This window comes from Enhydra lutris, unplaced genomic scaffold (assembly GCF_002288905.1).
Source record: "Enhydra lutris kenyoni isolate GAN:26980312 unplaced genomic scaffold, ASM228890v2 scaffoldscaffold34, whole genome shotgun sequence".
NCBI classification, from domain to species: domain Eukaryota; kingdom Metazoa; phylum Chordata; class Mammalia; order Carnivora; family Mustelidae; genus Enhydra; species Enhydra lutris.
The window spans coordinates 1,213,848-1,238,609 of record NW_019154118.1 but is presented as its reverse complement, the minus strand read 5'-3'; the positions used below and the strand labels follow the sequence as shown (position 1 = coordinate 1,238,609).

The 24,762-nt window shown below is 38.1% G+C and overlaps 1 protein-coding gene across 2 annotated transcripts in view; it reads right to left on the bottom strand.

Moving 5' to 3' along the window:
- Positions 1-24,762, bottom strand: part of LOC111153732 (non-SMC condensin II complex subunit D3) — an 86,459-nt gene that overhangs the window by 49,171 nt on the left and 12,526 nt on the right. Inside the window, exons 4-13 of one of the 2 annotated variants that reach the window (XM_022512921.1) lie at positions 20,851-21,035; positions 19,589-19,753; positions 19,419-19,480; positions 19,155-19,242; positions 16,810-16,943; positions 15,199-15,271; positions 14,313-14,438; positions 13,932-14,184; positions 12,508-12,564; positions 12,134-12,223 (exon numbers count right to left, since the gene is read on the bottom strand). In XM_022512921.1, coding sequence (XP_022368629.1) covers positions 12,134-12,223; positions 12,508-12,564; positions 13,932-14,184; positions 14,313-14,438; positions 15,199-15,271; positions 16,810-16,943; positions 19,155-19,242; positions 19,419-19,480; positions 19,589-19,753; positions 20,851-21,035 — 1,233 coding nt within the window. Of the gene's footprint in view, positions 1-1,387; positions 1,476-1,651; positions 1,714-1,821; positions 1,987-3,084; positions 3,449-12,133; positions 12,224-12,507; positions 12,565-13,931; positions 14,185-14,312; positions 14,439-15,198; positions 15,272-16,809; positions 16,944-19,154; positions 19,243-19,418; positions 19,481-19,588; positions 19,754-20,850; positions 21,036-24,762 lie in introns of those variants that run through there. The other variant, XM_022512922.1, reaches the window with a different exon arrangement.

Here is a 24,762-nt window from a genome sequence, read left to right as displayed (position 1 = left end):
AGAGCCTCCATGGCTAAAACCAACATGTCTGACATCTAGTCAACCCTCTCACAATTAAAAAATACTACATCTTGAGAAATGCTGTAGACCTAAAGGCATAAATTTCCCCATCCAGCTAACCTTTACAAATGTTACAAAGAGCACAGAAATTGAAAGCACTCATGTGAATTCTATCCCACCAATATTTTAAACACAGAAAGGAAAATGGTATAATAAATTATAAAACATGGCATGTTTTCTAAACAGGCATGGCACTCAGCATCTGAGAAGTATTCTTTCATTTCCTCCTCCTGACAACGCTGTGGAAAGACTGAAGCTTTGGAAAGGCTGAGTACCTCATACAAGGAGGCACAGCTGAAGGGGGTGGAGCCAGAATTCAACCACTGATGTACACAATCTGGCCCAAAGTCCTGAACCTATTTCTTTTCTTTTTCTTAAGATTTTATTTATTTATGAGAAAGAGAGAGAGAGAGGAAGAGGAGAGGGAAAGGGACAACCAGACTCCATGCTGAATGCCAAGCCCAACGTGGGGCTTGATTCCAGAACCCTGAGATCATGACCTGAGCCAAAAATAAGAGTCAGTGCTTAACTGACTGAGCTACCCAGGTGCCCTTAACCTACTTCTTCTTCTTCTTTTTTTTTTTGTTCCCAAAGACTAATTGACTTTATTTTATTTTATTTTTTTAAATTTTTATTGTGTTATGTTAGTCACCATCTTTGAACCTACTTCTTAACCAACACGGGACTCACCCTGGAAATTAAGTGTAGCACAGACACCAAAAGTCATAGGGCCTCATTCTATTACATTTTTTGTAAAATCTTGTTTTATTAATCACATCCAAGTCTAGTAACACCATAATGCTTGAACAACCCTGACTCCAAAGTTTAGATAGTGATACTCTCTCAGTGAGGAAAATCCATATATAAATATTGACTAGGAATGATAACCAGTGATATTTCTATAGAATTCTCAACTGAAATGATACAAACACTAATAGAAATACTGAAGCACACATGAAACTTGCCAAGGAAAACTTGAAAATTCCACGACTGTCTGCTCTTTTGAGAACAATCTGGTGACTGTTTCTCTAAAAGTGACATTCTATTCAGTGTTCTTCCTATCTAATTCACACTGGAACCATTTTTTGTATGAAACCTAACAGTAATTTGCCATACCCTCCAAGTATTTGAATACCAGTTTGGTTATGAAGAACAGGTAGCAAACAGGAACAGTGATGCTTTTTTTGCTACAAATGACCTAAGATCATGAAAATGACTTGGTAAATTAAAATGGCAATTACACCAAATGCTGCCAATGTTTTTCCATTATATGATTCAGATGCTTTCAATTCAACTAGTAATTAAATTAAATCTTTTTCTCCTTTACCTTATCTCCTTCTCCATGAATGGGGGAGCACAGCAAATACAATCCATGATAGGCCAGTTCTGGTACATATTTTACTTGGTTAAGGTTTCTAAAGAAAAAAGGCAAAAGATTAATTAATGGACACAATATTACTCTGAATCTTCTGTAACCCTATAATAAACCACATCTAAATGAATAAATTCTTCTTGTGTGTCAGTTAGGATAAAACGGCATTTATACTTTTGCTAGAGCAAAATTTTAGCATTGGAAGAATTAGTGGCTCACCTGGCCTGGGTCACATGAAATTCATGAAGAACTGGTTCAAAATTAGTTAATGCAACAAAGACCTGGAAAACAGATACAAAGGAGACAGCTGATTTTTCCTACTTATTAAGTATTAGCCATCATCTCTGCCCTTTGAGGTTGCCCCAAGATTTTTTGGAATTCTCACTTACTTCTATGCAATTTTGTATGCACTGTGGCTTTTCTTTCAGAGAAAATTTAGACAGCAGCCTTAAAAAATTCTTCAAAAGGTGAAAGATGGTATTTCGAATTTGACAAAGGTCTCGAGCAGAAAAACAAATACTTTCTTCATCTTCCTGTTCTTCTATTTCATCCACCTAGATTATAAAGATATGTTTAGGTGATGCCTGCTTCACCTACTGCATAGTAATGCCTAACACTTTGTCCCATGGTTTTCAATGTACTCAAATCCAAGTCCAGTTACACTCCACGTGATTGCTGAATTGCTGAGGTGATATGACCCTGATCAGGTCCCTTAACTGCTCTGTCTCCAAAGCCAGAAGAATAAATCATTGGACTAGATGACTGCAGAGCAGTTTCTAGCTCTGTATTTTTGTGTCAATGGGAATTCTTTTGTTTCTTGTAAGTTTTCATGTCAAAGAACATCCACCATCCTACCCAGTCATCACACAAGAATATGGAATTAATATTATTCCATTACACTCTTACGGACATGAGTCCTCAGATACTTCAATCTTTCTCTTTAATGATGATAAGATAATGTGGCAAATACACCCGTTGGGATGTTGACAAGCATACCTGGGAATAAGGCTGGTGAGAGATTATGGGGAGGTTGGAAAGATGACAAGGTAGAAATGTATTCTCAGTAGTACACAAAGCATGAAACAACTTAAGGTCATATGGATAGCTGATGATACTTTGGGATCATTTGGTTATAATCATGATGCCCAAAATCATTTTTTTTTTTTTTTGATTTGACAGAGAGAGCGAGCACAAGTAGGCAGAGAGGCAGGCAGAGAGAGAAAGGGAAGCAGGCTCCCTGCTGAGCAGAGAGCCTGATGCGGGGCTCCATCCCAGAACCCTGAGACCATGACCCGAGCTGAAAGCAAAGGCTTAACCCTCTGAGCCACCCAGGCGCCCCCCCAAAACCATATTTAATATAAAGTTAATTGTTGGGGTGCCTGGGTGTCTCAGTGGGTTAAGCCTCTGCCTTCTGCTCAGGTCATGGTCTCAGGGTCCTAGGATTGAGCCCCGCATCGGGCTCTCTGCTCAGCAGGGAGCCTGCTTCCCCCCCCACCCGGCTCTCTGCCTGCCTCTCTGCCTACTTGTGCTCAGTCTCTCTCTCTCTCTCTCTGTGTCAAATAAATAAATAAAATCTTTAAAATAAAAGTTAATTCTTAAATCACAATCTTGTGTTGATACAGATATGTTTTATTATTACATTTACTTCTTACCTCAATATCTTCTTTCCTAGGTGGCTTTCCTCTTTTCCTATTCCCTCTTGGATTTGTCTCAGAATGCTTAGGCTGCTCTTTCTTTCTTTTCCGATTCAAGTTAGATTCCTGAGGCCAGCTCTTCTTTAGAATCTGAATACATTTGTCAAACATCACTTGGTGGAACACCTGATTGGCTACACTGCCTATTTATAAAGAATAAAGAGTAGGTGGGTTAGATTTAATTGTCTTGAGATAGGTCTATAACAACAGATGAAAAATTAATAAGTAAAAATGAGCTTATCATTAATCTAAACAAACAATGACCATTTAGCAAATAAATACCATTCAACTTCAGCATCAGGAGATAAAAAATAGTGCTGATCAGAAATAAATAAGATATTCATACCTGACCAGGGACCTGGTTTTATACCTGTCGTGAGGCCAAAAACTATAAAACTGGACAAAAATGTATAAAATAACTATTTTACAGACATGGAGCAATAGGTAGCATAGAAACACAATCTCTGAGGAAACAAAAACAAATGAGGTAAATCCTAAAATTGCCCCAGTTTTGTGTTTTGAGGTAATTTTTGGACAACAGCAGAAAATGGTGAACCCAAATACATTACGACAGTGTTTCTAAGTTGAGAATACAGAAATTAGAGTCAGGAAGGCAAGGGTAGCTAGAGTTTATGGAGCAGAGTATTGGAGAAGCAGAAGCTACACGGAAAAAGAGCTTCAGAGCTCTCCATAGGGCTGAATATAAGCTATGTACACAGAGGGTAAAATTTTATGAAAGTAAGCAAAGAACAATTTCCAAGGAGCTAGAAGATGAATATCTTTTCTAACTTATACAGGGTTGAGAAATATTTGAGATCTGGCCAGCCAGTCCTGGAAACTTAGACACCTAGAGCATTTAGTAGCCTCTTTGGAAAGAAACACACCTTAAGAGTAGGGCTAAACTAGCTCTAGAGTAAAGGCTACCTTATATCTACTCCAACAAAGCTTTAAAACAAGCCTCAAAAGGATCAAGTTAATCTACGAATAAGTGCTTATCAAAATATACTTAAATACTATTTGAAAAGAAACAATAATGTAACAATGTTTCCAAAACCGATTTTTGAATATGACTATGATACTATATGCAATAAAAACTTGATAAGGATTCATTCGTTAGTGCATAGGGTAGGCTACCATGAAGTAATCTTTTTTAAAGATCTTATTTTATTCATTTATGAAAGAGAGAGAGAGCATGCATGTGTGCACTCATGAGCAGGAGACAGGCAGAGAGGAGGGAGAGAGAGAATCTCTCAAGCAGACTCCATGCTGAGCTCAGACTGACATGGGGCTTGACCTCACGACCCTCAGATCATGACCTGAGCTGAAACCACGAGTCAGATGCTTAACTGACTGAGACAACCAGGTGTCCCAAGAATACAGTATAATCAATAACATCAGAAGTGGGTTCTCTGAAATGACCAATACAATTAATAAACCTCTAGACTAAGGAAAACAACAAAAATATACAAATTACCAATAAGACATAAAAGCGAACAACATACCACTATAGATTTTACAAAAAAAATTTTTTTCAAAGAAAACTCCAGGCCCAGATGGCTTCATTATTGATTCTACCAAAAATTTAAGGCAGAAAAACAATCCCGTCTTCACAAACTTCCAAAATATAAAAAAGGCAAAAACACTACCCAACTCATTCTATGCGTGGAATTATCCTGAAACCCAAACCAGACAAAGGCTTATCAAAAAGAAGAGTATCTCTTGAGGAGGAGGAGGGAAGATGATGGAGGAGTAGGAAACTAAAATATCATCAGTCCTAGGAGTTCAGCTAGATAGTTATCAAACCAGTCTGAATACCTACACACTCAACAGGAGATAGAAGAGAAGAGCAGCAATTCTAGGAACAGAAAATAGACCACTTTCTGGAAGGTAGGACACGTGGAGAAGTGAATCCAAAGCAACAAGAAGACAGACTGCAGGGGGAAGGGCTGGCTCCCAGCAGTGGTAGAGCAGCAGAGCACAAAATTGGAACTTTTAGAAGTCTGCTCCACTGAGGGATGTCGCTCCAGACGCTAAGTGGGGGGTGGAGCCCTCATGGGAATAGTGTGGTCTCAGGACCCAAGGGGTCACAGAAAGACTGGGGATGTCTGAGTGTGGCAGAGCTCCTAGATATTGCAGCAAGAAAGCCAGCTACAGGGACGGAGCTAAGGAGTGCGCTCTCACCTCGGGGTTACCTAAAACCATGATCCAAGGCACAGTTGGGACACTGCTCTTCAAGCAGTGACCCCACAAGTGGCAGACCTGGAGAGGATCCGCCCCCCCCCCCGCCGCTTTCTCCTCTGGGAGGAGTGGTGCAGGAGCATGATGTAGGAACCTGGTGTGTTTGGAAACTCCAAAGGGGGCCGTGTGCCAGAGATAGAAACACGTGGCCACAGGCTGGGTAAGCACAGGAGTGCGGCCAGAGACCAGGGAGACAGGAGGGATTGAATGCTTTTCTCTGAGGGCATACTGAGGAGTGGGGCCCTGAGCTCTCAGCTCCTACAGGCTGGAGATTTGGAGGACGCCATCCTCATTCCTGTCCTCCAGAGCTGTATGGCAATCATTCAGGAAATAAAAGCTACCAACAGTGAACCCAAGCAGATTACTTAGCCTGGCCCCTGGCAAGGGTGGTGCAATTCTGCCTTGGGCAAAGACATTTGAGAATCACTGCAACAGGTCCCTCCCCCAGAAGATCAGCAAGAACATCCAGCCCAGACCATGTTCACCAATCAATGAGAACTCTGGAACTCCAGAGCTAGGGGAAAGCAACATATAGAACTCATGGCTTTTTCCCCATGACCCTTTAGTCTTGCAAAGTTCAATTTTTTAAATGTTATTTTTTTCTTATTCTATTTTTTAAACTTTTCCTCTTTCCTGTTTTAACATTTTTAACTATTTTATCAATACTTTTTTAAAAAGCTTTTAAATTTTCATTATTATAGTCATATATTATCCTTTCATTGTATTTAACCTTATTTTTTGTACACATATAGGTTTTTTATCTTTTTTAAAATTTTGGGATACAATTTCTTCTAATAGATGGAAATATACTCTAGAATCTAGCACATGGCTTTGTTCTATTCTCCAGCCTGAACACATTCTCTCCACTTTTTTTTTTTCCAACCAACTTCTTATCTTATCAATTCTTTTTAGAATCTTTTTAAATTTTCATCTTTACAGTCATATTCCATCCCTTCATCATGTTCACCTTTATTTTTGTATATATATAAGTTTTTCCTTGTTTAAAATTTTGGGAGGTAGTTTCTTCTAAGAGATGAGAATACACCCAAAATCAAGTGGGTGGCTCTGTTCTATTCACCACTCTAATATATACATATTTTCTTATTATTTATTTTTTCTCCCTTTCTTCTCCCCCCGGTTTTGGGTCTCTTCTGATTTGGTTGGCGTATATTTTTCTGGGTCTTTACCATGCTTTTAGTATTTTGTTCTCTCATTCATTTATTCTTATCGGGATAAAATGACAAGGCAGAAAAACTCACCAGAAGAAAAAGAACAAGAGGCGGTACCAACAGCTAGAGACCTAATCAGTATGGACATTAGTAATATGTCAGAACTAGAATTCAGAATGATGATTATCAAGGTGCTAGCTGGGCTCGAAAAAAGCATGGAAGATATTAGAGAATCCCTTTCTAGAGAAAAAAAAAATCCCTTTCTGGAGAAATAAAAGAACTAAAATCTGACCAAGTTGAAATCAAAAAAGCTATTAATGATGTGAAACTCAAGAAAGGTCTCAAGTATACAACCTAAAAAATGGAGGCTCTTACTGTTAGGATAAATGAGGCAGAAGAGAGAATTAGTGATATAGAAGACCAAAAAAACGAATAAAGAAGCTGAGCAATAGAGAGACAAACAACTACTGGACCATGAGGGGAGAATTCGAGAGATAAGTGATACCATAAGATGAAACAATATTAGAATAATTGGGATTCCAGAAGGAGAAAGAGAGGGGGGCAGACGGTATATTGGAGTAAATTATTATAGAGAATTTCCCAAATACGGCAAAGGGAACAAACATCAAAACCTAAGAGGTGCAGAGAACCCCTCTCCAAACCAATAAGAATAGGTCCACACCCCATCATCTAATAGTAAAACTTACAAGCATTAATGACAAAGAGAAAAATCCTGAAAGCAGCTCGGGACAAGAGGTCTGTAACATACAATTGTAGAAATATTAGATTGGCAGCAGACTTATCCACAGAGACCCGGCAGGCCAGAAAGGACTGGCAGGATATATTCAGAGCACTAAATGAGAAAAATATGCAGCCAAGAATACTATATCCAGTTAGGCTGTCATTTAAAACAGAAGGAGGGATAAAAAGCTTCCAAGAGAAACAATAACTAAAATAATTTGCAAACACCAAACCAGTTCTACAGGAAATATTGAAAGGGGTCCTCTAAGCAAAGAGAGAGTCTAAAGTAACAGACCAGAAAGGAACAGAGACAATATACAGAAACAGTCACCTTACAGGCAATACAATGGTACTAAATTCATATCTTTCAATAGCTACCCTGAATGTAAATAGGCTAAATCCCCCAATCAAAAACATAAGGTATCAGAATGGGAAAACAAAAAACAAAAAACACCCAATGATATGCTGTCTCTGAGAAACTCATTTTTTTTTAAAAGATTTTATTTATTTATTTGACAGCCAGAGATCACAAGTAGGCAGAGAGGCAGGCAGAGAGAGAGGGGGAAGCAGGCTCCCTGCTGAGCAGAAAGCCCCATGCAGGGCTCAATCCCAGGACCCTGGGATCATGACCTGAGTGAAAGGCAGAGGCTTTAACCCATTGAGCCACCCAAGCACCCCTGAGAAACTCATTTTAGACCCAAAGACACCTCCAAATTTAAAGTGAGGAGGTGGAAAACAATTTACCATGCTAATGCACAGCAAAAGAAAGGTGGGCTGGCAATCCTTTTATCAGATAAATTGGATTTTAAGCCAAAGACTATAATTAGCGGCAAGGAAAGACACTATATCATACTCAAAGGGTCTGTCCAACAAGAAGATCTAACAATTTTACGTATCTATGCCCCTGACATGGGAGCAGCCAACTATATAAACCATTTAAAAACAACATCAAAAAAACACATCAACAATAATACAATAATAGTAGGGGACTTTAATACTCCCCCCACTGAAATGGACAGATCATCTAAGCAAAAGATCAACAAGGAAATAAAGGCTTTCAATGATACATGGACCAGATGGACATCACAGATATACTTAGAACATTCCATTCCAAAGCAACAGAATACACATTCTTTTCTAGTGCACATGGAACATTCTCCAGAATAGATCACATCCTGGGTCATAAATCAGGTCTCAACCCGTACCAAAAGACTGGGATCATTCCCTGCATATTTTCAGACTACAATGCTCTGAATGAAACTAGAACTCAATCACAAGAGGAAAGTTGGAAATAATTCAAATACATGGAGACTAAAGGGCATCCTACTAAAGAATGAATGGGTAAACTAGGAAATTAAAGAAGAATTTTAAAAATTGATGGAAACAAATGAAAATGAAAACACAACTGTTCAAAATCTTTGGGACACAGCAAAGGCAGTCCTGAGAAGAAAATATATAGCAATACAAGTCTTTCTCAAGAAACAAGAAAGGTCTCAAGTACACAACCTAACCCTACACCTAAAGGAGCTAGAGAAAGAAGAGCAAAGAAAGCCTAAACCCAGCAAGAGAAAAGAAATCACAGAGATAAGAGCAGAAATCAATGAAATACAAACCAAAAGAACAGTAGCACAAGTCAATGAAACTAGGAGCTGGTTCTTTGAAAGAATTAATAAGACTGATAAACCCCTGGCCAGACTTATCAAAAAGAAAAGAGAACGGGCCCAAATTAATATAATCATGAATGAAAAATGAGAGGTCATAACCAACACCAAAGAAATACAAACAATTATAAGAACATATTACGAGCAACTACACGCCAGCAAATTTGACAATCTGGAAGAAATGGATGCATTCCTAGAGACATATAAACTACCAAAACTGAACCAGGAAGAAATAGAAAACATGAACAGACCCATAACCAGTAAGGAAATTGAAGGAGTCATCAAAAATCTCCCAAAAAGCAAGAGCCCAGGGCCAGATGGCTTCCCGGGAGAATTCTACCAAACATTTAAGGAACAATTAATACCTATTCTCATGAAACTATTCCAAAAAATAGAAATGGAAGGAAAACTTCCAAACTCATTTTATGAAGCCAGCATTATCTTGATCCCAAAACCAGACACCCCAGCAAAAAGGAGAATTACAGACCAATATCCCTGATGAACACAGATGCAAAAATTATCACCAAAATACTAGCCAATAGGATCCAACAGTACATTAAAAGTATTATTCAGCACAACCAAGTGGGACTTATTCCTGGGCTGCAAAGTTGGTTCAACATCTGCAAATCAATGAATGCGATACATTAATAAAAGAAAGAACAAGAACCATATGATAATATATACTGAAAAGCATTTGACAAAGTACAGCATCTTTTCTTGATCAAAACTCTTCACAGTATAGGGATAGAGGGTACATACCTCAATATCATCAAGGCCATCTATGAAAAACCCACAGCGAATATTATGCTCAGTGGGGAAAAACTGAGAGCTTTCCCCCTAAGGTCAGGAACATGGCAGGGATGTCCACTATCAGCACTGCTATTCAACATAATACTAGAAGTCCTAGGTTCAGCAGTCAGACAACAAAAAAAATAAAGGCATCTGAATCAGCAAAGAAGAAGTCAAACTCTCACTCTCTGCAGGTGATATGATACTTTATGTGGGAAACCCAAAAGACTCCACTCCAAATATGCTAGAACCTATACATGAAGTCAGTAAAGTGTCAGGATATAAAATCAATGCACAGAAATCAGTTGCTTTTCTTTACACCAACAATAAGAGAGAAGAAAGAGAAATTAAGGAGTTGATCCCACTAACAATTGCACCCAAAACCGTAAGATACCTAGGAATAAACCTAACCAAAGAGGCAAAGTATCTGTACTCAGAAAACTATAAAGTACTCATGAAAGAAACGGAGGAAGACACAAAGAAATGGAAAAATGTTACATGCTAATGGATTGGAAGAACAAATATTGTGAAAATGTCTATGCTACCTAAAGCAATCTACACATGTAATGCAATACCTACCAAAATACCATCAATATTTTTCAAAGAAAAGGAACAAATAATCTTAAAATCTATATGGAACCAGAAAAGACTCCGAATAGCCAGAGGAATGTTGAAAAAGAAAAACAAAACTGGTAGCCTCACAATTCCAGACTTTAAGCTCTATTACAAAGCTCTAATCATCAAGACAGTATGGTACTGGCACAAAAACAGACACATAGATCAGTGGAACAGAACAGAGAGCCCAGAATCCTTCAACTAATCTTCGACAAAGCAGGAAAAGTCTTTCTAATTTTTTCCAAAATTTTCTCCAATGGAAAAAAGACAGTCTCTTCAACATGGTATTGGGAAAATTTGACAGCCACATGCAGAAAAATGGAACTCGACCATTTCCTTACACCACACACAAAAATAGACTCAAAATAGATGAAAGACCTCAATGTGAGAAAGGAATCCATCAAAATCCTGAAGAACACAGGCAGCAACTTCTTCGATGTCAACTACAGCAACTACTTCCTAGAAACGCTGCCAAAGTCAAGGGAAGCAAGGGCAAAAATTAACTATTGGGACTACTTCTAGATCAAAAGTTTTTGCACAGCAAAGGAAACACTCAACAAAACCAAAAGACAACTGACAGAATGGGAGAAGATATTTGCAAATGACATATCAGATAAAGGGCTAGTATCCAACAATCTTTATAGATCAAATAATCCAATCAATAAATGGGCAGAAGACATGAACAGATATTTCTGCAAAGAAGACATCCAGATGGCCAACAGACACATGAAAAAGTGATCAACATTGCTCGGCATCAGGGAAATACAAACCAAAACCAATGAGATACCACCTCACACCAGTCAAAATGGCTAAAATTAACAAGTCAGGTAACTACAGATGTTGGCAAGGATGCAGAAAAAGAGGAACCCTCCTACACTACTGGCGGGAATGCAAGCTGGTGCAACCACTCTGGAAAACAGTAAGGAGGTTCCTCAAAGAATTGAAAGTAGAACTACCCTATGACCCAGCAGTTGCACTACCGGATATTTGCCCTAAAGATACAAATGTAGTGATCCAAAGTGGCACATGCACCCAAATGTTTATAGCAGCAATGTCTACAGTAGCCAAACTATGTAAAGAACCTAGATGTCCATCAACAGATGAATGGATAAAGATGTGATACATAAAGCCCGACGCGGGGCTCGATCCCAGGACCCTGAGATCATGACCTGAGCCGAAGGCAGCGGCTTAACCCACTGAGCCACCCAGGCGCCCCTGAATTTACTTTTTTCAACGTGAACTTCAATTCACAGTTCCCCATCATTTATTAAAGGTGAATTCTGGGATGCCTGATCAGAGTCAAGATGAAATGGTGAAAAAAGTAATGAAGAATTAAAAGTAGGAACAAGATTGGGTACAAAGGTATTCTTCATCTTTCCCTTTTTTTTTTAAATGATGATTTTTCTCCAAACACAAATTTATTATGTGCGGCACTTTCTCTAGCAGCTGGTCCCATTTCAGTCAGCGGTCAGCAATCCCAAGAGTTCACAATGACTGCCTTTAATAAGGAAATAAAGTATTTGCTAATATTCTCTTATGTGTTACAGAAATACTGAGGTTCAGGACATAGTCAGTGGAATGTACCTTTTCTTTACCTTAAGATGAAACAGAGTATAGCGCGAAGACATCAGAGATACAATAAAATAGAAATTATTCCACTTTTAAAAAGAAGGATGCTCCAATTGTTAAGGGTGAATTAATCAGAAAAAAAAATCCAAGGTTTTTAGATTCTACTTACAGTTGTCTGAAATCCAATAGTTATTACTCATCTGATAGTAATAAAATCTGACATACCCCGAGATCCATCTGTTTCACCACTGCTGTCTATATTGTTCACCCCTGAGCCTCCAGAAGGGTTAAGTGTTTGCCTCTGAAAGGAAAAAGCTTAAAAATAATTAAAAAAAAGATAAGTCATTAAGATAAAAATTTGTTATACCTCTTAGTAATAATAAGCAAGGCATATTACACATTTAAATTATTACATCATAAAAAAAATTAAAAAAAATAAATTATTACATCATTATTGAAATGAATTTCAATTTCCTTGATGAATAAAGTTCAATATTAAAAAGGTAAATATGGAAATAGAAAAAAACATGTCAAATACCCAGCAAGTCCTTTAAACAAAAGACAATTATTCAATATTGGAAAATATATTCACCCATTACCTGATGAATTTCTCGGTAAGATACCAGGACGGCTCTCTATTCTTGAAATTGCAGGACCTAAAAATAAGCAGATTGAAAAAGAGGGGAAAATGTCATAGTATCATCAGTACCAAGTAAATACTGAAAGAATCACCAAAATCAAGATAATTAGGCCTAAACACAAAACAGATTCTAAACTGCTGACAATAATGTTCTCTTTGGTATGCATTTGAAATGGTTGGATATTAGGCCCAATATAGCCAATACCCAACAATGCAAAGTAGTGGTACAGGCAGCCAACAATCTCACCTCTAAAACATGAATATCTAAAATGCTCTAAAAGGCCTTTCAAACTTGTCAGGCTTGTCTAACAGGTGTACCTTGTTTTATCACACTTTGCTTTACTGTGCTTCATAGATACGGCAGTTTTAACAAATTGAGAATTTGTGGGAACTGCAACAAGCAAATCTATGGGTGCCGTTTTTCCAAAAGTATTTGCTTGCTTTGTGTCTGCCAGGTTTGGGTGATTTTCAAAATACTTCAAACTTCTTCATATTGATGGTGAACAGTGATCTTTGATGTTACTATTATAATTGTTTTGGGATACTATGAACCATACCCATATAACATAGCAAACCTAATAAATGGTATATGTGTTCTGACTGCAGATGTGCAAACATGAAGAGAAGCAGAATTAGAAGCAAAGCCTGGAAATGTGACTGAATTGCCGCAATCTCATGACAAATCTTGACCAAATGAAGAGTAGCTTCTTACGGGTGAGCAAAGACAGTGGTTTCCTAGGATGGAATCTACTTGTGGTAAAGAAGCTGTGAGCGTTGGGAATGAACTCCAATTTTGGAAGAAGTATCACCTACTACAGATAAATCATTTGTGAAAAGAAGAGTCAATTGATGTGGCAAACTTTATCACTGTTTTATTTTAAGAAGCTGCCAGAGCCACCCCATCCTTTAGCAACCACCACACTGATTGGTCAGCAGCCGTCAACACTGAGGCAAGACCCTCCACTGGCAGAAAGACTGCAACTTGCTGAAAGCTCACATGATACTTAGCATTTTTAGCAAAAAGTAATTTTAATTATAGTAAGTACTTTTTTTAGACATAATGCTATCGCCAACTAACTGACAACAGTGTATTGTAAACATAACTTTTATATGTACTGGGAAACAAAAAAATTCATTTGACTTGCTCTATCTACAGTATTTGCTTTACTGTGGCGGTCTGGAACCAAACCCATAAAATCTCCAAGGAATGTCTGTATTTAAAAAGTTATTCAACAACAAAATATACTGAAATTGGTTTATGAGGGTCAAAGTATATCATACTGTATCAATTACTTTTGCAACAACAAAGAATGATTTTCCTTACAGTCCAATTTCTTGAAAAGCACAAGACAGGTTCCATGTCCCAATGGTTACCACACTTACTGTTACTCAGAAGTTCCAGTATGCTCTCCGATGCAGTGGTAACAGATACCTCCAGGCAATGTGCAAAACTGGACAGTGCCTTGCTGCGGACAGTCGGTGCCTTGTCTACACAACGGTCAAATATAATTTCCTGTACCAAGAACTTATGCTTTAAGATCTTCTGATGCTCCATCGAGAGAGTGTTATCTACCGCTCTTTCAGGCAGTTCCAATAGAGCTAAGACAACATCTAGAGTAAAAACCCTGTGTGGGATCTGATAAAGCAAAATCATAAGAATCTCCATCAGACAGGAATAAAAACCAAAGTATCCCTTGTGTATTCAGATCTGTCTGTCAGGAGGTTGCAAGAGCCAGGAATCAAGATTTTATGCATATCTCCTACCTTCGAACTTCGTGAATATCTGTAAAGCCAGGCAATGAATGTAGCATATTCCCTACTGGGAAGTTTGCTGAGCAGCTGGACCAAGGACTGGGCTGCATAGGTCCGATACTCTGATTTATCAGTCACCTGAAATATAAGCATTGAGAGGCTGTCCAGCCAATATCTACCTACAGGACAACTGAAACACAAGTTGTGATACAAGCAGAAAATTAGTGAATAAAACTATTCAGTGAATCTTTAAATGTCATAAAAATGACTAGCAAATTTTAGGTTCCAAACCCCTTTGAAAACTAATCTGTAAGAAATCTATAAGCCCTTCCCTCAGAAATTCAAACTTAGCACAAAATTTCAGAAAGTTTATGGAACCCCCCTAGAATCTACTGTATTCAAATTAAGAATCATTTGTCCAAACTGCTATAGAAATTGAAAAGATAATCATAAAAATTTGAACATTAACCAGATATTTGATGATATTAAGGAATTATTGTATTTATTTTCTTTGGTGTGTTAGTATTTATTGGTTATGTTTTTAGGGTTCTTATCCTCTAGAGATACATATGAAATATTTAAGCATCAATGGATATGGTGGAATTTGCTTAAAAAAAGAAAAACCCAATGTTTACATGTGTTGATGAAATTATACATTATAGGGGTATAAGTGATGCAAAATTGTTGAAGGTAGGTGCTCATCACATATTCTAAAAAAGAACATTGTCAATGGGAACATGTAGTGAAAATACTAAACAAAACTACTTTCCATAATGAATAATAGACTCATTCACAAGAACAAATATACACACAAGCATACACATTTACCTTCACATCTAGTATATATTTTTATCATCATCTTTATCATTCTTACTATTACCATTAAAGCAAATGGTACCTTGGCACAGATGTGCTGGAGTAAGATACGAAGGACTGGGAATACAATTTCCTTCAGTTCATCCACAAGTGAACTATTTAAAAAAGAAACCACACCCACTGTTTACAATACACCAACTACACAGAATAGTAATTTTTCAATTCTGTTCTCAAACACCATGACTTCTATGTTTTAAAAGTCCTGAATATTAAAAACTATTTACCCCATATTGCAAGCATTGTTTCAGTGAATAGAGTAAAATAGTTTCACAGCAGAAGATCATTCACTATGTCCTATGTGTGTTTTTAGAGAGCTGTTGCCAAGCAGACAGCTACAGTCAGGGAAGAGCAAATGCGCAAACTTTGTATGACTTTTTTGGCTATATACCAAATTTCACATTGAGACTTTAAAATACATCTTTTTTGGGGTAAATAATAATAAATAAGACATGGCACCACCTTGTGGTAGCTGAGTGAAATGCTACTATTTCAACAGCTTTGTTAATAATACGTCTCCAAACTTTAATCCAAGATTATTATTGTGGTTTTTTTTTTTTAAGTTTACTTACTTATTTTAGTAACCTCTACCCCCAATGTGGACTCAACCCCATACCCCCAAGATGAAGAGTCACACACTCTTTCAATTGAGCCAGCCAGGTGCCCCAGATTATCACAGTAATGCCCAGATTTGACCCATCTCTAGTGTTTATCTGTACCATTATGTGGCTACTACAGCAATTGGAGACATCATGAACTGTTATGGAAGAACCAAAATGGGTGTTTCCACTTAAAGCATCTTAGCTATTTAATGTTTTAAGAAACCCCCCACAAGAGATATTTGTTCAATGATCAGATGACAGCCTATATATATCTGGATTCTACCATCCACACCCCACATCTCCAACTACACTGTATTCCATGTATACCTGCAGGCATGTACACACTCTCATATACTTACCACTTCATTTCACCACCTCCACAGTGCATGCCAAAAATTCAATAACGGAGGGAAAGAAAAGCCAATGACATAGCAAAAATATCTTCCCCAGTAAAGCCGAGAAATGGAACTTTTTAGGGGAAGCTATGTGATTCATGAGGGGAAAATTAGTCTATCAATTATTGTTAAAGAAGTAAAAATTAACTTAATTCTTCCCTTTAGGAAGTATGGTTGTAGGGGAAAAAGGATAGAAAAGTGAGAAGAAACATGGAAAAAGTGGCAACGAACAAAAAGAAAGAGACTAAAAGAAGACAGAAATACAAAAAGGAAAAGAAGAGGCAGACTCGTAAGAGAGGCAAACACTGAGCTAAATGATAAAACAGATGAGAAGCAAACTGTCATTCCTCAGAGCCTGACTTTACAGGCTTGTGGGAATCAAGCTGGAGGCCAGTGCTAGTCCATGAATTACAGACTCTGTATCCCTCAGCAATGACCCTGTGCAGAGGCTACCAACAATGAACTCCGGGCCATGTGAACCAGATGATCTCTGAAGTGCTTTACTTTGACCCCCAAAACCATAACAGGCCAAAAATCTGTTAGTTTCCATAGGTGTTAGAAATCTTGGCTAGTACAGGGCCGAGGAGGTTTAAGAGAGAGTGATAAAGAGAGTGAAAATCTAAGCTGTGTATGCCTCACCTGATAAACTGGACCGCCTGCTTTCTACCGTTGATAACTGATGTTGTAATACTAAGGGGAGCACGATGGGCTCCTTCACCTGCTTCTAACATTAATATCACATTCAGCATTTGATGGAAAACACAACCTATAACCTGGAAGAGAAGAAAATTCTATTTAAGGATTGATAAAGAATCCAAGAGCCTCAAAGAGAGTGATGCAGACCACAGTAAACCATTTCTTTTTCTTTTTTTTGTTTTTTTTTTAAGATTTTATTTTTTTGAGAGAGCACACTCGCACAAGTTGGGGGTTGGGGATCAGAGGAGGAGAGAGAAGCAGGCTCCTCATTGAGACAGGAGCCTGACACAGGACGCAATCTCAGGACCCTTGGGTCGACCTGAGCTGAAGGCAGACGCTTAACCAACTAAGCCACCCAGGTGCCCCAGCGTAAACCATTTCAAGCTGTGTGAAGATAAGTTGGGTTGACAAGAGTTTTTGGATGAACACCAGAAACGTTGTTTCTTGGACAATTACCAAGTACTCAATAAACACATGATGGAAACAATGTGAAAACACTGCTTACAGGTAGTGATAGGAATGTCATGTAGTTTTTCTCCCTACGCTTTCAAACTGTAGCCCTGAAATTAGGGTAAATAGAGGACTAATTGTCACTTTTAAATGGCAAAAAAATGCTCCTGCTAAACCCTTATAGAACAAGGGAAGAATGGTATTTTACACTTGTGTTTTACCTGAAGTTTACAACACGCCTTCCAATATAACACCTCATATAACTTATTTGACTAACCATTCATTCACCCTGTAAATAAAACATGTGCAGAAAACCACATATGTGGCAGGTATTGCGTTAAGCACATTCATATATATTACTAGCTTTAATCTCAAACCTCACAACAACTGCATAAGTGAGGCATTTCCATTATATATATATATATATAATTTTCACTTTATACCTGATAAAAGAGCCTCCATGGCTAAAACCAACATGTCTGACATCTAGTCAACCCTCTCACAATTAAAAAATACTACATCTTGAGAAATGCTGTAGACCTAAAGGCATAAATTTCCCCATCCAGCTAACCTTTACAAATGTTACAAAGAGCACAGAAATTGAAAGCACTCATGTGAATTCTATCCCACCAATATTTTAAACACAGAAAGGAAAATGGTATAATAAATTATAAAACATGGCATGTTTTCTAAACAGGCATGGCACTCAGCATCTGAGAAGTATTCTTTCATTTCCTCCTCCTGACAACGCTGTGGAAAGACTGAAGCTTTGGAAAGGCTGAGTACCTCATACAAGGAGGCACAGCTGAAGGGGGTGGAGCCAGAATTCAACCACTGATGTACACAATCTGGCCCAAAGTCCTGAACCTATTTCTTTTCTTTTTCTTAAGATTTTATTTATTTATGAGAAAGAGAGAGAGAGAGGAAGAGGAGAGGGAAAGGGACAACCAGACTCCATGCTGAATGCCAAGCCCAACGTGGGGCTTGATTCCAGAACCCTGAGATCATGACCTGAGCCAAAAATAAGAGTCAGTGCTTAACTGACTGAGCTACCCAGGTGCCCTTAACCTACTTCTTCTTCTTCTTTTTTTTTTTGTTCCCAAAGACTAATTGACTTTATTTTATTTTATTTTTTTAAATTTTTATTGTGTTATGTTAGTCACCATCTTTGAACCTACTTCTTAACCAACACGGGACTCACCCTGGAAATTAAGTGTAGCACAGACACCAAAAGTCATAGGGCCTCATTCTATTACATTTTTTGTAAAATCTTGTTTTATTAATCACATCCAAGTCTAGTAACACCATAATGCTTGAACAACCCTGACTCCAAAGTTTAGATAGTGATACTCTCTCAGTGAGGAAAATCCATATATAAATATTGACTAGGAATGATAACCAGTGATATTTCTATAGAATTCTCAACTGAAATGATACAAACACTAATAGAAATACTGAAGCACACATGAAACTTGCCAAGGAAAACTTGAAAATTCCACGACTGTCTGCTCTTTTGAGAACAATCTGGTGACTGTTTCTCTAAAAGTGACATTCTATTCAGTGTTCTTCCTATCTAATTCACACTGGAACCATTTTTTGTATGAAACCTAACAGTAATTTGCCATACCCTCCAAGTATTTGAATACCAGTTTGGTTATGAAGAACAGGTAGCAAACAGGAACAGTGATGCTTTTTTTGCTACAAATGACCTAAGATCATGAAAATGACTTGGTAAATTAAAATGGCAATTACACCAAATGCTGCCAATGTTTTTCCATTATATGATTCAGATGCTTTCAATTCAACTAGTAATTAAATTAAATCTTTTTCTCCTTTACCTTATCTCCTTCTCCATGAATGGGGGAGCACAGCAAATACAATCCATGATAGGCCAGTTCTGGTACATATTTTACTTGGTTAAGGTTTCTAAAGAAAAAAGGCAAAAGATTAATTAATGGACACAATATTACTCTGAATCTTCTGTAACCCTATAATAAACCACATCTAAATGAATAAATTCTTCTTGTGTGTCAGTTAGGATAAAACGGCATTTATACTTTTGCTAGAGCAAAATTTTAGCATTGGAAGAATTAGTGGCTCACCTGGCCTGGGTCACATGAAATTCATGAAGAACTGGTTCAAAATTAGTTAATGCAACAAAGACCTGGAAAACAGATACAAAGGAGACAGCTGATTTTTCCTACTTATTAAGTATTAGCCATCATCTCTGCCCTTTGAGGTTGCCCCAAGATTTTTTGGAATTCTCACTTACTTCTATGCAATTTTGTATGCACTGTGGCTTTTCTTTCAGAGAAAATTTAGACAGCAGCCTTAAAAAATTCTTCAAAAGGTGAAAGATGGTATTTCGAATTTGACAAAGGTCTCGAGCAGAAAAACAAATACTTTCTTCATCTTCCTGTTCTTCTATTTCATCCACCTAGATTATAAAGATATGTTTAGGTGATGCCTGCTTCACCTACTGCATAGTAATGCCTAACACTTTGTCCCATGGTTTTCAATGTACTCAAATCCAAGTCCAGTTACACTCCACGTGATTGCTGAATTGCTGAGGTGATATGACCCTGATCAGGTCCCTTAACTGCTCTGTCTCCAAAGCCAGAAGAATAAATCATTGGACTAGATGACTGCAGAGCAGTTTCTAGCTCTGTATTTTTGTGTCAATGGGAATTCTTTTGTTTCTTGTAAGTTTTCATGTCAAAGAACATCCACCATCCTACCCAGTCATCACACAAGAATATGGAATTAATATTATTCCATTACACTCTTACGGACATGAGTCCTCAGATACTTCAATCTTTCTCTTTAATGATGATAAGATAATGTGGCAAATACACCCGTTGGGATGTTGACAAGCATACCTGGGAATAAGGCTGGTGAGAGATTATGGGGAGGTTGGAAAGATGACAAGGTAGAAATGTATTCTCAGTAGTACACAAAGCATGAAACAACTTAAGGTCATATGGATAGCTGATGATACTTTGGGATCATTTGGTTATAATCATGATGCCCAAAATCATTTTTTTTTTTTTTTGATTTGACAGAGAGAGCGAGCACAAGTAGGCAGAGAGGCAGGCAGAGAGAGAAAGGGAAGCAGGCTCCCTGCTGAGCAGAGAGCCTGATGCGGGGCTCCATCCCAGAACCCTGAGACCATGACCCGAGCTGAAAGCAAAGGCTTAACCCTCTGAGCCACCCAGGCGCCCCCCAAAACCATATTTAATATAAAGTTAATTGTTGGGGTGCCTGGGTGTCTCAGTGGGTTAAGCCTCTGCCTTCTGCTCAGGTCATGGTCTCAGGGTCCTAGGATTGAGCCCCGCATCGGGCTCTCTGCTCAGCAGGGAGCCTGCTTCCCCCCCCACCCGGCTCTCTGCCTGCCTCTCTGCCTACTTGTGCTCAGTCTCTCTCTCTCTCTCTCTGTGTCAAATAAATAAATAAAATCTTTAAAATAAAAGTTAATTCTTAAATCACAATCTTGTGTTGATACAGATATGTTTTATTATTACATTTACTTCTTACCTCAATATCTTCTTTCCTAGGTGGCTTTCCTCTTTTCCTATTCCCTCTTGGATTTGTCTCAGAATGCTTAGGCTGCTCTTTCTTTCTTTTCCGATTCAAGTTAGATTCCTGAGGCCAGCTCTTCTTTAGAATCTGAATACATTTGTCAAACATCACTTGGTGGAACACCTGATTGGCTACACTGCCTATTTATAAAGAATAAAGAGTAGGTGGGTTAGATTTAATTGTCTTGAGATAGGTCTATAACAACAGATGAAAAATTAATAAGTAAAAATGAGCTTATCATTAATCTAAACAAACAATGACCATTTAGCAAATAAATACCATTCAACTTCAGCATCAGGAGATAAAAAATAGTGCTGATCAGAAATAAATAAGATATTCATACCTGACCAGGGACCTGGTTTTATACCTGTCGTGAGGCCAAAAACTATAAAACTGGACAAAAATGTATAAAATAACTATTTTACAGACATGGAGCAATAGGTAGCATAGAAACACAATCTCTGAGGAAACAAAAACAAATGAGGTAAATCCTAAAATTGCCCCAGTTTTGTGTTTTGAGGTAATTTTTGGACAACAGCAGAAAATGGTGAACCCAAATACATTACGACAGTGTTTCTAAGTTGAGAATACAGAAATTAGAGTCAGGAAGGCAAGGGTAGCTAGAGTTTATGGAGCAGAGTATTGGAGAAGCAGAAGCTACACGGAAAAAGAGCTTCAGAGCTCTCCATAGGGCTGAATATAAGCTATGTACACAGAGGGTAAAATTTTATGAAAGTAAGCAAAGAACAATTTCCAAGGAGCTAGAAGATGAATATCTTTTCTAACTTATACAGGGTTGAGAAATATTTGAGATCTGGCCAGCCAGTCCTGGAAACTTAGACACCTAGAGCATTTAGTAGCCTCTTTGGAAAGAAACACACCTTAAGAGTAGGGCTAAACTAGCTCTAGAGTAAAGGCTACCTTATATCTACTCCAACAAAGCTTTAAAACAAGCCTCAAAAGGATCAAGTTAATCTACGAATAAGTGCTTATCAAAATATACTTAAATACTATTTGAAAAGAAACAATAATGTAACAATGTTTCCAAAACCGATTTTTGAATATGACTATGATACTATATGCAATAAAAACTTGATAAGGATTCATTCGTTAGTGCATAGGGTAGGCTACCATGAAGTAATCTTTTTTAAAGATCTTATTTTATTCATTTATGAAAGAGAGAGAGAGCATGCATGTGTGCACTCATGAGCAGGAGACAGGCAGAGAGGAGGGAGAGAGAGAATCTCTCAAGCAGACTCCATGCTGAGCTCAGACTGACATGGGGCTTGACCTCACGACCCTCAGATCATGACCTGAGCTGAAACCACGAGTCAGATGCTTAACTGACTGAGACAACCAGGTGTCCCAAGAATACAGTATAATCAATAACATCAGAAGTGGGTTCTCTGAAATGACCAATACAATTAATAAACCTCTAGACTAAGGAAAACAACAAAAATATACAAATTACCAATAAGACATAAAAGCGAACAACATACCACTATAGATTTTACAAAAAAAATTTTTTTCAAAGAAAACTCCAGGCCCAGATGGCTTCATTATTGATTCTACCAAAAATTTAAGGCAGAAAAACAATCCCGTCTTCACAAACTTCCAAAATATAAAAAAGGCAAAAACACTACCCAACTCATTCTATGCGTGGAATTATCCTGAAACCCAAACCAGACAAAGGCTTATCAAAAAGAAGAGTATCTCTTGAGGAGGAGGAGGGAAGATGATGGAGGAGTAGGAAACTAAAATATCATCAGTCCTAGGAGTTCAGCTAGATAGTTATCAAACCAGTCTGAATACCTACACACTCAACAGGAGATAGAAGAGAAGAGCAGCAATTCTAGGAACAGAAAATAGACCACTTTCTGGAAGGTAGGACACGTGGAGAAGTGAATCCAAAGCAACAAGAAGACAGACTGCAGGGGGAAGGGCTGGCTCCCAGCAGTGGTAGAGCAGCAGAGCACAAAATTGGAACTTTTAGAAGTCTGCTCCACTGAGGGATGTCGCTCCAGACGCTAAGTGGGGGGTGGAGCCCTCATGGGAATAGTGTGGTCTCAGGACCCAAGGGGTCACAGAAAGACTGGGGATGTCTGAGTGTGGCAGAGCTCCTAGATATTGCAGCAAGAAAGCCAGCTACAGGGACGGAGCTAAGGAGTGCGCTCTCACCTCGGGGTTACCTAAAACCATGATCCAAGGCACAGTTGGGACACTGCTCTTCAAGCAGTGACCCCACAAGTGGCAGACCTGGAGAGGATCCGCCCCCCCCCCCGCCGCTTTCTCCTCTGGGAGGAGTGGTGCAGGAGCATGATGTAGGAACCTGGTGTGTTTGGAAACTCCAAAGGGGGCCGTGTGCCAGAGATAGAAACACGTGGCCACAGGCTGGGTAAGCACAGGAGTGCGGCCAGAGACCAGGGAGACAGGAGGGATTGAATGCTTTTCTCTGAGGGCATACTGAGGAGTGGGGCCCTGAGCTCTCAGCTCCTACAGGCTGGAGATTTGGAGGACGCCATCCTCATTCCTGTCCTCCAGAGCTGTATGGCAATCATTCAGGAAATAAAAGCTACCAACAGTGAACCCAAGCAGATTACTTAGCCTGGCCCCTGGCAAGGGTGGTGCAATTCTGCCTTGGGCAAAGACATTTGAGAATCACTGCAACAGGTCCCTCCCCCAGAAGATCAGCAAGAACATCCAGCCCAGACCATGTTCACCAATCAATGAGAACTCTGGAACTCCAGAGCTAGGGGAAAGCAACATATAGAACTCATGGCTTTTTCCCCATGACCCTTTAGTCTTGCAAAGTTCAATTTTTTAAATGTTATTTTTTTCTTATTCTATTTTTTAAACTTTTCCTCTTTCCTGTTTTAACATTTTTAACTATTTTATCAATACTTTTTTAAAAAGCTTTTAAATTTTCATTATTATAGTCATATATTATCCTTTCATTGTATTTAACCTTATTTTTTGTACACATATAGGTTTTTTATCTTTTTTAAAATTTTGGGATACAATTTCTTCTAATAGATGGAAATATACTCTAGAATCTAGCACATGGCTTTGTTCTATTCTCCAGCCTGAACACATTCTCTCCACTTTTTTTTTTTCCAACCAACTTCTTATCTTATCAATTCTTTTTAGAATCTTTTTAAATTTTCATCTTTACAGTCATATTCCATCCCTTCATCATGTTCACCTTTATTTTTGTATATATATAAGTTTTTCCTTGTTTAAAATTTTGGGAGGTAGTTTCTTCTAAGAGATGAGAATACACCCAAAATCAAGTGGGTGGCTCTGTTCTATTCACCACTCTAATATATACATATTTTCTTATTATTTATTTTTTCTCCCTTTCTTCTCCCCCCGGTTTTGGGTCTCTTCTGATTTGGTTGGCGTATATTTTTCTGGGTCTTTACCATGCTTTTAGTATTTTGTTCTCTCATTCATTTATTCTTATCGGGATAAAATGACAAGGCAGAAAAACTCACCAGAAGAAAAAGAACAAGAGGCGGTACCAACAGCTAGAGACCTAATCAGTATGGACATTAGTAATATGTCAGAACTAGAATTCAGAATGATGATTATCAAGGTGCTAGCTGGGCTCGAAAAAAGCATGGAAGATATTAGAGAATCCCTTTCTAGAGAAAAAAAAAATCCCTTTCTGGAGAAATAAAAGAACTAAAATCTGACCAAGTTGAAATCAAAAAAGCTATTAATGATGTGAAACTCAAGAAAGGTCTCAAGTATACAACCTAAAAAATGGAGGCTCTTACTGTTAGGATAAATGAGGCAGAAGAGAGAATTAGTGATATAGAAGACCAAAAAAACGAATAAAGAAGCTGAGCAATAGAGAGACAAACA